General features: G+C 53.2%; 1 protein-coding gene across 7 annotated transcripts in view; it reads left to right on the top strand.

The window, feature by feature from the left end:
• The window catches only part of Nfasc (neurofascin), a 67,596-nt gene that overhangs the window by 17,368 nt on the left and 35,074 nt on the right, over nucleotides 1-15,154 (top strand). For 4 of the 7 annotated variants that reach the window (XM_077802300.1, XM_077802301.1, XM_026387416.2 and 1 more), the window contains 9 exons: nucleotides 4,581-4,692; nucleotides 5,101-5,285; nucleotides 6,633-6,764; nucleotides 9,565-9,708; nucleotides 10,299-10,410; nucleotides 10,773-10,939; nucleotides 11,388-11,535; nucleotides 12,468-12,592; nucleotides 14,743-14,844. In XM_077802300.1, coding sequence (XP_077658426.1) covers nucleotides 4,581-4,692; nucleotides 5,101-5,285; nucleotides 6,633-6,764; nucleotides 9,565-9,708; nucleotides 10,299-10,410; nucleotides 10,773-10,939; nucleotides 11,388-11,535; nucleotides 12,468-12,592; nucleotides 14,743-14,844 — 1,227 coding nt within the window. Of the gene's footprint in view, nucleotides 1-4,580; nucleotides 4,693-5,100; nucleotides 5,286-6,632; nucleotides 6,765-9,564; nucleotides 9,709-10,298; nucleotides 10,411-10,772; nucleotides 10,940-11,387; nucleotides 11,536-12,467; nucleotides 12,593-13,477; nucleotides 13,523-14,742; nucleotides 14,845-15,154 lie in introns of all 7 variants that reach the window. The other 3 variants (XM_026387414.2, XM_026387413.2, XM_077802298.1) reach the window with 1 other exon arrangement.

Genomic DNA, 15,154 nt, shown 5'->3' with positions numbered 1-15,154 from the left:
GACCCGAGCCCTCAGTCCAAGGTGGGTCAGGGGTAACCCAAGTACGAAGCTGCTGGAAAAGACATCAAGTCCACATGAGGCACACGTTGAACACAGGACAGCTAGGCTGATGGTTCTAGAAAGGAACAGGAAGTACAAAAGGAAGGAAGAGAAAGTTCCTTCCTGAGTGCAGAGAGCTGGACAGAGACATCATCTATGGCGACTGCCCAGAACTTCTCTCTATTGGGCTTTGAAGTCAGCCTGTCTCTTGTAGTGGTAGGGCGACCCCATACTTCTATTTTGTTCTGATGAGCCAGTGGGTTGGAAGCCTCTGAACATGGACCAGATGCCCCCTGACCTGCCACAGTGATACGGAGGCCACTTGGGAGGGCAGGTGGCTGAGAGTGGGCACTTAGAGGGAGACCACCTCGAGTTAAACCCAGGCTCCAGGACATGTCACTGAGTGACACTGGGTAAGCCCTTTAATGACTCAGAACTTTAATTTCCTTACCTGTCAAATGACATCCCAGGATGGTTATGGTTTTTTGTTTGGTTTGGATTGGTACTGAGGAGCGAATCCAGGAACGCTTAACCACTGAGCCACATCCCCAGCCCTTTTTTTATATTTTATTTAAAAACAAGAGCCTCGCTGAGTTGCTTAGCGCCTCACTAAGTCGCTGAGGCTGGTTTTGAACTTACAATCCTCCTGCCTCAGCCTCCGGATCGGCTGGGATTACAGGCGTGAGTCACCACACCTGGCCCAGGATGGTTGTGAAGGTTAATCAGGATAATAGATGTGTGATTCCTAGCCAGGTGTTGGACACATCACCAATGCTACATCAATGACATACGTTGCTGGCTTTAAAGGGAAGGGAGTCATATTGACTGTGTCATGCATAGCTCATCTGTCTATAAAGTTAAGAAGGACACAGAGAACTTGAAAAGAAGACAGGGAGAGACAGGCAGGCACATGTAGGAAGAAAGTATACACAGAGGGAAATTTTAGGGCAGACCAAAGAAATAAAAATTGTCTGAGACTGAGGGGGAAAAAAAGCCCCAAGTGCTGTGTGAGGGAGTTGAGTTAGATTTATGGAAGAAATTTCCTGGCAGTGAGAGGTATCAAATGTTACTAGGCAAACAGTTTTCTCATCTCGTGGAGTTGCCTGGTCAGCCATTCCTAGAGCCAAAGAGTTAGACGGATGCCAGCAACACAGCCCCAGGAGTCCCTGGTTCTCAGTTCTCAGAATCAGAGGCAGCAAAGCATGTGGGTATAGGATCCAGCTGCCCCTAAAAGCTGTTTTTGGCCAAAGTCCTCAGATGTATCTGATTTGTTAGGCTCTCTCGTCCTGCTGCCATGCAGTGACACAGGGAAACAATTATGTCAGCACTCTTGACCTTTCTTCCTGTGGGACACAATCGGAAGCCATTTTTCACTGGACCTTTAACATCAATATGGCTGAGGCAGCAGCAGCATCTGATGTCCCCTGGCTGACCATGTGCCCCCAGAGACCCATGAGCCCTCTCTGACACAGCTTTTGAGAGAGCAGGAGGGGACCGGCTGTCCTTGGGTGGAGGTCAGAGGGGCCCATGTGGGAGGCTCTTCCTGAATCCATGCAGATGTGAGCTATAGTATCTGGAAGATTCTGAGATTTGTTAGGTTTTAGGTGAGACCCCACTCCCAAGATCAGGAAGAGTAACAGGAGCGTTGTGAGGACAGACGTGCTCTCGAAGGATCCATGCTTCCATGAAGAGACACTCATCTGCCACCACTTGCAACTTCATACAGTAATTTACATTTGTCTTGGTGATGACTGGCACCTGTGTCTACTCCGGGAAAGAAAAAATAGGTACCCTGGCTTGGGAACAGTGGCTCCCAAAGCCACCAACTGGATCATCATTCCTAAATTTTCTTGTCAATTCCTCCCGTTGCAACTGGCCACATTTCTTTGTAACGTTCCATTTAGCGCCAGCCTTCTTGATCCTAAGGATCCCGTGTGTCACCCTGGCTCTTCGGCAAGCTTTCCATGCCCTTCAGAATCCAGCTCAAATGCCATTGTGGGCCTGAGGTTACCTAACACCCACGAGGAGAGACGGAAGCTTAGCTGAGACCGTGAGAGGAGTAAAGCGTAGTGGAAGAGTCCCACCAAAGCAGCTCACAGACAATAAGATCTTTCCCCCTCACCTCCTTTGCCCTCAAGGAAGATATTCCAAAAATTGTCCATCAGAAGTAAGGACAAGCGGGGTCTCCGGCTTTAGACACAGTGGCAATTTAGCATAGGAGCATGAGTTTTGATGCTAAATATCCAGAATATAACGAGCTTGTGACCTCAGGCAAGTCTGTTGACTTCCATTTCTTCTGATAAAAGATGGGGTAATGCCCCCACATTTATAGCGAGGTTCCACATGATGCTGGCTCAGATGGAGTCGCCGGCACCGTTGACCCCTAATAAATGCTTACCAAGTGGTGGCCCTGATTTTTACCTCTGATTTTTTAGGGTGTTCTTTCTTTTCTTTTGAACTTTGGCCTACTTCCCAGTAGTGTCTCCGTCCCTGAGATAGTTCTGTGTTGCTAGCCCACATCCTACAGGGCGGTGTCGTGACAGCCTTTTTATAGTCACAGCTGTAGTGTCATGGCACCCAAAGTGGGACTCTGTGCTGGTCTCCCTCCTCCCCGTCCTCACTGCTTCGCTGGTCATGCGTGTTTGTGGTGCCGCCTGCTCTAGTGTGATGAAGTGTCCACCGAGTCACAGATTGGTTTCTGCACAGGGTCCCCTCATGGAATGAGTATAACGACTGAGCTGGGCATCTTCCAAATCCTCACAGGGCTCCCAGCTCCCACCTGATCTGAAAGCCTCCTGCCCTGCCATGTCCTCCTTGTGGTGCCCTTGACCTTGTGTTGCCTTGACTTGTGTTGGTGACTCTGTAATGATGGGTGGGAGGAAGCTCCTGCTTTGGGGTCGGCTTCCTTGGGGCTGAGAGCTGGATGCTACCAGAGCTGTAGATGTAGATGGTAACCCATTAACCACATAATGGATTAACCCCTCGGTAGCCACGGTTGTGTATATGTGTGTGCTGGTGGGACAGAGGAAGGCATCTACAGAAAGAGAAAGAATGTTCAGGGTACATCATCTCCTTCTTTTTTTTTATTCCCTTCACCCCCTTTAATTCACTCATTCTGAAACATTTAATGAGCATTTGTTATGTGCTGTGTTTGTGCCAGCAGCCTCAGTACCTCAGGATATGTGTCATCCTTTTTTCCCTTGACAGAAAGATAAATTAGAAGCAAACCCCACAAGATTCACTCCCCAGTGGCTAATGGAGAGAAGCTGAACACTTCTAGGACAGGAAGCCCCTGGTCCAGCCAGGCAATGGCTACCCCGGAAAGCTCCATTAGGAAGCACCAATTATACAGAGACAGAGGCGCCCGCCATCTATCCTCACTCTGCCAGTGCCAATTAAGCCCTAGGATGGATGCCTTTGTTCTCAGTCCAGGCATCTCTGGGGGCTCCCAGCTCTGGGCAGCTCTGCCGTCCCCCCACCTCCCACTTCCCAACCAAGCCTAAGACCCATTCAACCCAGGTGCAGGCTCAGCTTATAGCTCCTTTATAATCACACACCTTGGGGCAGAGGGTCCCTCCTCCCGTGTCCCTTTTGCCTTGGGGCTGCCTGATTGGGAAATCCTTGCTCTTCTCTCTCCATCTTACCCATCTCCATGGAACTGCACAAAGAGCTGTGGGGGAGGGGCAAGGCCCAGGTCAGATGGGGCCCACTCTGGAAGCACCCACACCAGCCTGACCCCTTCCACAGGGAAACCAGCTTCCTGATAATGTCAATCTGTGAGCCACGTGGCCTTTAAAGTGTGCGTGAATTTCGTTGATTTCAGACCCCTGGCTGCCCCAGCCTAGTTGTCCATTCGGGCTGCCTCTCCCCCTCCCCCCAGTATCTCACATGCAATTAACACCCCCCCAAAGCCCCCTTCCAAAGTCATTAGTGGGGAGGCAGAATGGTGTTGGCCTCAGAGTGATCTCCTGTCATCTCTGCTCATTAATTCTCTCCATGTCCTTGCTAAGCCATTAATAACCCCTCCCTGCATGTCTGACTGTTTATCTGGGGCTTTGTGGCTTCGTCCCAGCTCCTTGTCTTCAGGGTCCCAGAGAGCAGTGTGTCTGTCCTGTGGCCCCAGTTCATGCCTCCTCTTTCTCCCACATCCCAGTCTGGGGAGGAAGGACTACTGCTGAGATGGCCTGCCCTGGGGGCTACCCGCAGTGGCCTCTGGGATTTCAAGATGCTCCTGGAGTGGACCTCTCGCTGTTCAGTCAGCCCCCTCCCCTTCCAGGGAAGGGGGGGTTTCCTGGGCTGGGGAAGATGGGCTCCTCTTGGCAGATCCTTTCAGAACTTAGAGCTGGTCACACCAATGTGCTGGTGTGGCTGAGGAGCCAGAGCTTCCTAACCTCTCAGTGATGCCCTGGTCCTTGGGGTGGTTTGGGCGGGGAGGATCCAGCAGGGGTTGTGGTGACATTTCTCTAGCCCGACAGCTTTGGCCGACCCAGGTCAGCCCTCTGGGCAGAAGGCTCACGGGAGCTTGTTCCATCCTGTTTCAGCCCGAGGAGTTGCAGAGAGAACACCCAGCTTCATGTATCCCCAGGGTACCTCGAGCAGTCAGATGGTGCTCCGCGGCATGGACCTCCTGCTGGAGTGCATCGCTTCTGGGGTGTACGTACACTTGGCACCCCGCTTCCAGCCACCTTCTGGAGGGTGGGATGGGAGTCTGTCCCTGTTCTCTTCTTGCCTCTGTGGGGGACATACCATTAGTGTAGCGAAAGTGGGGACAAACAGTGAGCAGAGCTTGACAGATCCTGGTCACTCCATCTGCGTAGTCATTCTGCCATCCCTGTTTCTGAAAAGGAGAAAAGGAGATGGTCAGGCATCCCACGTGTGCTTTAAGATTCCAGCTAAGTCCCTTGAGCTCTCAGGAACATTGCATCCTCCTCTGAATGGGAAGGATCAGCTCTTAGTGGACATGTACCCTCCTTTTAGGACACCAGTTGTCCCAGGCTCTCTGGAAGGCAAGGGTCATGTTTAATGACAATGTCTCTATTTCTTGCTTGGTTCCTTTACTAGCCCAACACCAGACATCGCGTGGTACAAGAAAGGTGGGGACCTCCCATCTGACAAGGCCAAGTTTGAGAACTTTAACAAGGCTCTGCGTATCACCAATGTGTCCGAGGAAGACTCTGGGGAGTATTTCTGCCTGGCCTCCAACAAGATGGGCAGCATCCGGCACACGATCTCGGTGAGAGTGAAGGGTACGTTGTGTGTATTTCTCATTATGATTATTTTGCCAACCCTGAACACCATGACCACCCTTCCCTCTGAGGGTGGTTGCGGGGATGGGGCAGGGTGAGTGGGGAACCGTCAGTGCACTGGTTAGTGGCAATTGTGACCTGCCACAGGAGTTGCCATTCCCTGGATGTGGGGCTTGTCTGCATGCATAGTGCTTGTGTGTGTGTGTGTGTGCACATGTGTGCATGCACGCATGTGCAGTGGGGGTTGAGGGAAGGGGATCCACCTAGACCATCACCAACTCTCCCTGGCGCCGGGGCTCCCTCAGCAGGTGACTTTCCTCCCATGGCCCATTTGGATCATTCCCAGAGCCTTTTCTTTCTTTCGTTTTGCATTCCCGTTTGTGACGTGTCGTCTTAGCCTGTGCTTGTCTGTGTATCTGTGCATAATGCTGTGCTTCTTTTTAAGAAGGGGGAGTCACATTGTAGTCAAAAATTATTATTTTTATTTTAAATTGCTTCCCTCTCCTAAAAACAGAGATGGCCCGCCTGAGCTATTGCAGGCAGTAGAGCACCTGTCTTCATGGAGCCCAGCCACGGGCGGTGGGCTGCAGGAGTCAGTTCTCAGCCCTGGGCTGCATGGATGATTGGAATGATGAGATTGGAGGCCAGAGAACAAGACCTTTCTTAGCACACAGTTAGTGGATCTCATGACTCTGGCTTGGCTTCAGCCCCACAAACAGACTAGGAGGTTGTTAGCATGGGGGAGTGGGGAGGATGAAAAGATCTTTGAGAATCTAATGCAAAGATCCTCTTGCTCACAAAAATCCACACATGCCCTCATTCTCAAAATTGTCCAAACAATTGAAAGGGGTGGCCAACTACTCAGAACTGCTCTCACCAAAGTGCAGTGCCTGAAAGAACACAAGGCCTTTCCTAAACGGTCTGACTTGGCAACAACAGAAATACAGAGGGACAAACGCAGGGCAGTGGATCGAACCCTTGGGTGCACATCATAAATATGAGTGATCTCTAAAAGCATTGCCACTTGAGCCTCCCCTGAGGAATATGGTCTGGTAGCCTAAAATGAACCCAGTAGCCATTAGGTTGTCCTGATGGGTTTTTAAAAGTGCTCCAGGGATTTTCATGAGAAGTACTATTCTGTGAACTCCTATAGATGAATTGGCTGGTGCAGCCAAGCCCACCACATGCAGGCTGGGCCGCGCCACTGCAGTCATAGTGCACCTGGGGCAGGTGGTGCCGCCCTGCAGCTGGGCCTCCAGCTCCTCCTTCCTTTAGGGCGCCCACCTGGTGTCTCCTGCCTGCCCCTGCCATCTAACTCCCCCTGCCTGTGCCCGCCTTGTCTTCCAGCTGCTCCCTACTGGCTGGATGAACCCAAGAACCTGATCCTGGCTCCTGGTGAGGATGGGAGGCTGGTGTGTCGAGCCAATGGGAACCCCAAGCCCACTGTCCAGTGGATGGTGAATGGGGAACCTTTGCAATGTGAGTAGCAAGTTGGTGCGCACCCAGTGCTCCTGCCTGGCCTGTCCGAGGTTCCAGAGCCCCCTCCCTGCAGGCCAGCCCGGATGCTGTAGAAGTGGAGGGAAAGAGTAACCTTTGGCTGTCCCTGCAGCCTGTTTGGACATCTGGAGAGGCAAGAAACCTGCCTTATCTGTTTACAAGAGAGAATGGGAGCCCCATGATTATTTCCCATGTTTAGGGGATTTCATGGGTTTTTCTTAAATTTTTGCTTTCTGCCCCGTATCCACTATAGGGTCCCAGTTAGGGTTTGGGAACTGCAGCTTCATCTCTGAAGGTTCAGCTGTGAGTGACAACCAGGACATGGAACATAGAGGGGAGTCCAGGAGCCCCTTGTCATTGGTTAATCAAGTTCCATCTCTGATAAGGGCAAAATAAGAGGCAGGGTATATGAAAATGTGAAAGACTATGTTGGATATGAGGAAGAACTTTCCCCAGTGACAGGAGAGTTACACAGATGCAGTTACTGAGTAGGCATAAACTTTAGGAAATTTTAGTCCTACTGAGATGGGCAGAGCGGGAACTCCAGGGCCCCTTCCAGCTGGTCATCTTGGTCATATTCGCACATCATATTCCCTTCAGTTGGTTTTCCTTTTTTGTTGGGGGTGGGGAGTACTGGGGATTAAGCTCAGAGGCACTCGACCACTGAGCCACCTCCCCAGCCCTATTGCATTTTTTATTGAGAGACAGGGTCTCACTGAGTTGCTTAGCACCTTGCTTTTGCAGAGGCTGGCTTTGAACTCGCGGTCCTCCTGCCTCAACCTTCCGACCTGCTGGGATTACAGGCATGCACCACCACACCTGGCCAGTTGCTTTTACTTTTTTAAAAATATCCAGTCATTGCTTTCTGTAAGGGGTCAGAGGAAACGAAAGCAGTGATAGCAACCAGGTGGGGCTGAGAACTCTGAATCTGACTCGGGAGCAGCAGCTGACAGGAGCAGGGGGAGAGGCAGAGGGGACAGGTGGATGGGCGAGCTAAACCCCTGTAGACATTGTGTGTCTGGGCTGGGTGCTGCACCTTCTTTTCTCTTTTCATTTCACACATTAAAGGTGAGGAATCAAGGTTCTGGTTGGTGCAGGGAAGGATCCCAGATCGCTAGGCTAGTCAGCGGGGAAGCTGTGGGTTGCCATGAGGCTGCTACCCCTGCACCAGCCTAAGAAGTCTCATTGCCCTGGTCACAAGCAAAGACGGACACAGCCTGTCCCCCGTGGCCCTTTCTGTCCTTAAAGCATTTGAGGGCAAGACAGGCAGTGACACTAGGTTCCACAGCACTGTTATATAAATGCAGCCCAAGACTGCCCCAAAAACATCACCTTTCACCCTCTCCAGGAGTTCCCCAGAGGAGTGTCTGGGAGGAGAGTTGGCTTCCTAAGAATGGCCTGCAAGGAGGCATTCGGGTTCTGGCATGGCCTCCCTTGGTGCCCATTTGCTGAATGGGGCTGGGACTGGCTCATAAGGATGCTGACCTTGTCTTTATTTACCTTCTGCTGATTCCCCAGCTCTGGGCCCAGACTCACTGTCTGTGGAGTGGCGCCCCAGGGCCAGACTCCTGCAGCCTCCTCTGCCTGCTTCCCTTGTCGATCTCAGTGGTCCTGAATGAGCTCATGGATTCTGCCAGCCAAGTCATTGCTCTCTAGTCCAGAAAGCTCTAGTGGTTAAAGTTCAGAAAGGTGTCTGGGCACGGTGGTGCATGCCTGTGATCCCAGCTACTTGGGAGGCTGAGGCAGGAGGATCGAAAGTTCAAAAGTAGCCTGGGCAACTTAGCAAGGCCTTGTCTCAATATGGAATCTTAAAAGGGGCTGGGGACATAGCTCAGTGCTTACATAACATGTGTAAGGTTCTGGGTTTCCCCAGTACCAAAGAGAGAGAGAGAAATGGCCATTATTTACATTCCTAGAAAACTTTCACTTTTATAGCTGATTTTTTTTCTTTTTTTATCTTATTCTTCTTTAAAGTAGGGGAATGATGGGAGTAATGCTTAGTTCATTTTAGAAGTGAGGGAAATGAGGCCCGGAAACATTTGTTGATTTGCCCAGGCCCCAGAGCCATTGTCAACAGGATCAAGACCACAGCTACTCCGCAGCCTCTGCTCTCTGCACCCCAAGCCAGCAGAATCTGGAGAACTGTGGGCAGGAACGTACTCTGTCTGGGAAGACCTGGGGCCTTTGGCAAACAGAAGGACTTTCAGTTTGATGATGGGTTTAACTTTGTGCGTGTTTGGAGATGCCCCTGCTTAGGGGATGGGAAGGTGGTAGTTCCTGTCCATTTGTGAATGGCTTTATCCTTTTCAAAACATACTTAAGTTTATGTGTGTTGAAATTAAATGATAATAGCCATAATAATAATTAGTTACTGCTGGAGCGCTGCTCCTTTATACACGAATACATCTCAGGCTACCTTCACAAAAACCCCGCCAGGCAATGTGTTATCTCTATACTGCAAACCAGAAAACTGAACATGAAAGGGTTGGAGAACAAGTTCTATTCCCAAAGCTTATATTCTCCAGCACACCTGCCCAGCTGTTATTTGGGTTGAGCAGGGCTATGTATTACCGCTGGATGGATTGAGAAGCCTCTGTAGGAGAGTCAAGGTCACAAGACTCAGCCATAATGAGGTCAGAAGCCATGTCTTCTCAGTCCCATCCAGGGATCCCTCTTCCACGTCACCCCAGTGATGCTCAGGAAGGGCAGGGGGACAGAGTCCCCGTGCCCTTGCTCCAGTCATTTCCAAATCTCACAAGGAGCATCCCTGTCTTATCTGTAGCGGCACCACCCAACCCAAACCGTGAGGTGGCGGGCGACACCATCATCTTCCGAGACACCCAGATCAGCAGCAGGGCCGTGTACCAGTGCAACACCTCCAACGAGCACGGCTACCTCCTGGCCAACGCCTTCGTCAGTGTGCTGGGTGAGCTGTCCCCACATCTGCTCATTCACAGTGGAGGCTCCCTGGGGCCCAGTCATGTCACGGGGTGCACTTTGTTCTCTGGAGATCAGCCAGGCTGGGCAGAGTAAGAGGAGAGGGGTGGGGGAAGCGTGCACCCCACAGAGCTGGACGGGAGCAGTTAGTTCATCAGAGAAATCAGCGTTGATCCCCCCGCTCCCCGGAGGAGGGAGGGCGAGTCCGTGAGTTCGCCTTGGGTCCCAGCTGGGACGTGGTACTGAGAATGTTTGCTGCACCCCCAGCGGGAAGAGGGCAGTGGAAATGGGGAGCTACCAGGTGCCTCGGAGCTGCAGAGGGGCAGCTGCAGATCCTACTGAATAACTCAAGGAAACTTCGCAGAAACTGGTCAAGCTGTAGGGTCGACGAGGGTGGCAGGTGTATTAGCTTACTCCCTCCTCACCTAATCCTTAGAGGCTTCTAGGAGCCTCTAGAAGGAGGAGATGTTGATAGAGGAAAGTGTCGTGGGTTCCTCGAAAGCTGCTATAGAGATAGGACCAAAGAAGGAGTGGAAGAGTGGGACTCCACACCCAAGATCGGTTCTCTGGGAATTTCAGATGTCCCACCTCGGATGCTCTCACCCCGGAACCAGTTCATTAGAGTTATTCTTTACAACCGGACACGGCTGGACTGCCCGTTCTTTGGGTCTCCCATTCCCACACTGCGATGGTAAGTCCCAGGAGACCTCTGCAGCAGAGGTCATCTCTCTCACCTTTCTGAGTCCCCTGCAGCCCATACTAGGTATTCAGCCAGACCTGGGAAACTTAAAGGGTCAAAGCTGGGAGGAACATGGCAGGTCATCTGGTCTGGGTCAACCCACTGCTTTTATAGAGAAGGAGCCCAAGGCCCAAAGAGGGGCCGAGAGTTTCCAGGGCTGCCAGGCGATGGGAAGCAGACCCTGCAAGGCTTTGGGCCCAGGCTCCTAGCCTGGGGCTCCCTCCGCTGCCACCGCCATCTCTCCCAGCTGGTGGCTGCCCTGCTCCCCTGGCCGGTCCCTTCTCAGATGCTCTGTTCCGCTGCTCTGTTGTGAGGTTTAAGAATGGGCAAGGAAGCAACCTGGATGGTGGCAATTACCATGTCTATGAGAATGGCAGTCTGGAAATTAAGATGATCCGCAAAGAGGACCAAGGCATCTACACCTGTGTGGCCACCAACATCCTGGGCAAAGCGGAAAACCAAGTCCGCCTGGAGGTCAAAGGTAAAGAGTTAGTAGGGAGGGGCTCGGAGTGAGGAGGAAAAGCTGTGCTCACGGTTACCCGCATGTGGTGTTTCAGCCCCAGCGGGCTCCTCAGCGCGCCTCTGCACGCCCTCCCCTGGGCTTCCAGCTGACCCGGGCGCTGACAACTGAGTGGGCTTACTTCAGCCTGGTCCAAGGGGCATGGGGACAGGAAGCCTGCTCTTCACACCAGCTCTCCTCGACCACCAGAAATCACATCTGTGTTCTTGAGTCAGAAGGAAAGGATTTGGGGGATTGTTTGATTGCCCACACTGGACCCCCCTCCTCCTTTCTTACAAGTGCATACTATTCCCACCACCTTCAGTGGCCTGATCCGAGGCCTCAAGGTCAGGCATGCCACACTGTCTGTCCACGTGGGGGTGGCGGGCCGAGGACTGGCCAACCGTGAGCACCCTGGACATCTCCACAGATCCCACCAGGATCTACCGGATGCCCGAGGACCAGGTCGCCAAGAGGGGCACCACGGTACAGCTGGAGTGTCGCGTGAAGCACGACCCCTCCCTGAAGCTCACCGTCTCCTGGCTGAAGGATGATGAGCCGCTCTATATTGGAAACAGGTTTCTGTTCCTCCCTTCTCTCCTCCTGCTCTTAGTTAGAGGGGCATTTTGTCTTCGCTTGTTATGCTTGTCACCAAGGAGCGACTGAGGAGGGGGAGATGGCCTTGGTGACTCCCTGTCCTTGGGGGAGACCCCTCCCCCACACCCTTCTTCCTCTTTTCTCTCCCTTCCCCCTTCTTCATTTCTTCTCTCCCTCACTCCTTTTCCTTCTCTTTTCCCCCCTCCCTGTCTGCTGCTGAATCCCAACCTCTAACCTTTCAGCCCTGTTTGCAGTGCTCCTGTTCTCCAGGAGAGGGCAGCACTGGCCCCAGCCCACTAAGTTCATTGCAATAAGTGGCAGGGTTTTTTGTTTTGTTTTGTTTGGGTGTGGTTTTTTTTTTCTTTTGGGCGGGTAGGAGGGTACCAGGGATTGAACTCAAGGGCCAATTGACCACTGAGTCACATCCCCAGCCCTATTTTGTATTTTATTTAGAGACAGGGACAGTGGGTGCTGACAGCTTTATAATCCTGTCCTGCTCTGGGGGCCCCCTCCCTTTGCAGGGGACAGTTCAGAGGAGCAGGGTGGTGGGGAGAGGCCTCCAGGAGCCTGGGTGCAAAGGAGACAAAGCCCCAAGAAGAGGAGGACACCTACGGGTGTTCAGGGACCTAATGCACCCTGATGCGAGAGGGCTGTGCAGTACAGGGATGCACAGAGACAGGCCAGGTGTGGACTAGGAGGGCAGTGGACAGAGCTCAGCAGCTCCACCCACGTCTTCTCCCGCTCTGTGGAATGCTATGAGTGCTCCCGTGACTCTGAGACCCTGCCTCTTGCAGCACATGGAAGCAGAGCCCCACAGCCCTGGCAGCAGCCGTGGCCACCCAGCCTGGCCTTGCTGCCCCACTCTTCCTTCCTCCTCAGTGCCCAGTGCCCACCCCTCCTTGGTACCTTGCAGGATGAAGAAGGAAGACGACTCGCTGACCATCTTTGGCGTGGCAGAGCGGGACCAGGGCAGTTACACGTGCGTCGCCAGCACGGAGCTGGACCAAGATCTGGCCAAGGCCTACCTCACCGTGCTGGGTAAATGCTGCCACCTGCACCAGCACTGATGTCCCCTCCTCCCTGCTCCCCAGCAGCCAGAGAAGCAGTGGGCCCCAGCAGTTCTGTGGGTGACACCTGAGGTCGGCATGGTAATGTCTCACCTTCTGGTCTCAGGTTGAGGAAGCTGCTACCTTGGGAACAAGCTGTGATGGACAGTTTGGATACTAATTCCCCTGAACCCCAGTGGCAGGGTGCTAGGGTGACAGAGAGAAGTGCAGAGGGGGCTTCTTCTCATGACCCTGGTCACCTCTTACAGCTAACATCACACCACTAAGTGCATTAAAATGACCCAGCTCTAAAGCCACGCTGGGTTTTGTGTTTGCCCTTCAGTAACTTCTGCTAGCCCTCTCCACACCCATGCTGTTCCTGGTTTTTGGTGGCATTTCAGAGCATGCCACACACTCAGCAAGGTGATGCCATCTCTTCCTATCCTTGTGTCCGACTGGACAGTAGATACTAAATCATCGTAAACTAAGGGCAAATGACCTCTCCCATCCAGGGAAGTAGATCTCTGCTGGCCCTCATCACCTCTGACCTCTTTTTTTGGACATCCTACCACCGTAACCAGGGTGTATTCCTGTCCCACAGTGGAGGAGCACCTTTGCTGGTGGTGGTGGGTGCTGGAACATTGATGGGACTGGGGCGGGAAGGAAGCACAGGTTCCACCCCCAGCCATGGAGGATACGCAGTTGACCTCAATGAGGGTGGGGGGGTGGGGAGCCTCCATGACAGGGATGGGGAAACCATGCCTGAACACCTCAGCCAGGGGCAGCTGGTCGAGCCTCTGCTGCCCATGCCCGTCCTTCCAGAACACCTTTAACCCTGATAACCTGCTAACCCGGATAACCTGTCTTACCGTTGCAGCTGATCAGGCCACTCCAACTAACCGTTTGGCTGCCCTGCCCAAAGGTAATTCTTACTAATCAGGGGCCCTCACCAGTGCCCCTTCTAGGCCCCTCCAGAATGGAGTCTGGGAAGCAGAGGGTGCCTCAGGAAAGGATGGCTGCTGGGGATCCTGGCCCTCCACACGTGGCCTCCTTTCTGTGTCCACGTCCCCCTGCCTCCATTATCCGCTATCCAGCCCCACTCTGGGATCCTTGGCCAGCTGAGCTCAGAAGCTCTTGGCTGCCACTTTCCCCCCTTCTCTTACCTCTGGCCACCCTCACCTCTCCTTCAGGGTGGCTCGTCCTCCCCCAGCTTGGTCTCGGAAGTGTTTAAAGTTGGAAAACCCACTGCTACCTGTGGGCCCGTCATTTTGCAAGCTCTCCACACCTGCTACTGTATATCCACTCACAATCTGGACACACGTGTGCACACACATTAATGAGGGCTCACGTGACACACCTTCCAGCTTCTTCCTGTAACCAGCCAAAATATGGCAATAGCTGGCTCAGGGAGCCAAGATGGCAGGGTTGGGGGGATCTTGCCTGTTCCCCACCAGTCGGTGGTTCCCACCAGTAGCTGGATGGCTTTATCCCCATGCAAGATGGTGCTCATCTCACTAAAGCCATCCCAGGGAGAGTGAGCCCCAGGAGGTGCTGCCCACATCCTGTCTGGAAGCCTTTGGGGCTCCTCTGTCCCACATGTTATCACTGAAACTTCTAGACCAAGTTTCCATCACCTCCCTGCCAGTGTGTTCTCCGCACTTACCTAACCTGTCTGCCCTGCCCAGCTCACCCCTCCTGGGCTCTGGTCCCCTCTGAGCCCTGGCACACAGAGCAGAGGGTAATTATTGTGAGAAAAAGAGACAGAACCCTGCACCTCCTCGTCAGCCTTCCTAATGTGGCCGCGGCTGGGTGAAAGGACAGCCTTCTCCATGAATGCCTGCAGAAACGGGATGGGCTGGTCCTGGTTCTCTCTGTGCCCTGCCTGAGCCTCTTTATTTCCTTGCTCATATCCTTTGACGTTGGGGGAGGGGGGTAGAACTTGAAATCTCCTCTTTGTTCTTCTTTGGCCCCCGGAGGAAATGGGATGGTCCCCATGCTGGCCCTCCAGGGTTGGGGAATTGGATCCCATTGGTGGCAGAGACCCTAAGTCCATCAGGGACCTGTCCAGGGCCGGGACCCCCACAAGGAGGGGCCGGCTGTCACTCAGGAGTCCTTCGTGGTGTCTTCTTCCTCTGCTGCCAGGACGGCCAGACCGACCCCGGGACCTGGAGCTTACCGACCTGGCCGAGAGGAGTGTGAGGCTGACCTGGATCCCGGGGGATGATAACAACAGCCCCATCACAGGTCAGCCCAGGGCCCTGCGCGCTCTCCAAAGCCAGAAAAGAGAACTGGTCCCAGGTGCAGCAGAGCATGCCTGTCATTCCAGCTACTTGGGAGACCAGGGCAGGAGGATCCCAAGTTTGAGGCCAGATTGGGCAATTTAGCAAAACCCTGTCTCAAAATAAGGGGCTGGGAGTATAGCTCTGTGGTAGAGTGCTGGCCTAGCATGTGTGAGGTTCAGACCCTAGCATCTCACCAAAAGAAACGGAAAAGAAAACAGAAAGAAAAGAGGGCTGGGCTGGGGATGTGGCTCAAGCTGTAGCGTGCTCGCCTG

Source organism: Urocitellus parryii, chromosome 9 (assembly GCF_045843805.1).
Source record: "Urocitellus parryii isolate mUroPar1 chromosome 9, mUroPar1.hap1, whole genome shotgun sequence".
Classification (NCBI taxonomy): Eukaryota; Metazoa; Chordata; class Mammalia; order Rodentia; family Sciuridae; genus Urocitellus; species Urocitellus parryii.
This window is presented reverse-complemented; position numbering and strand designations above follow the sequence as displayed.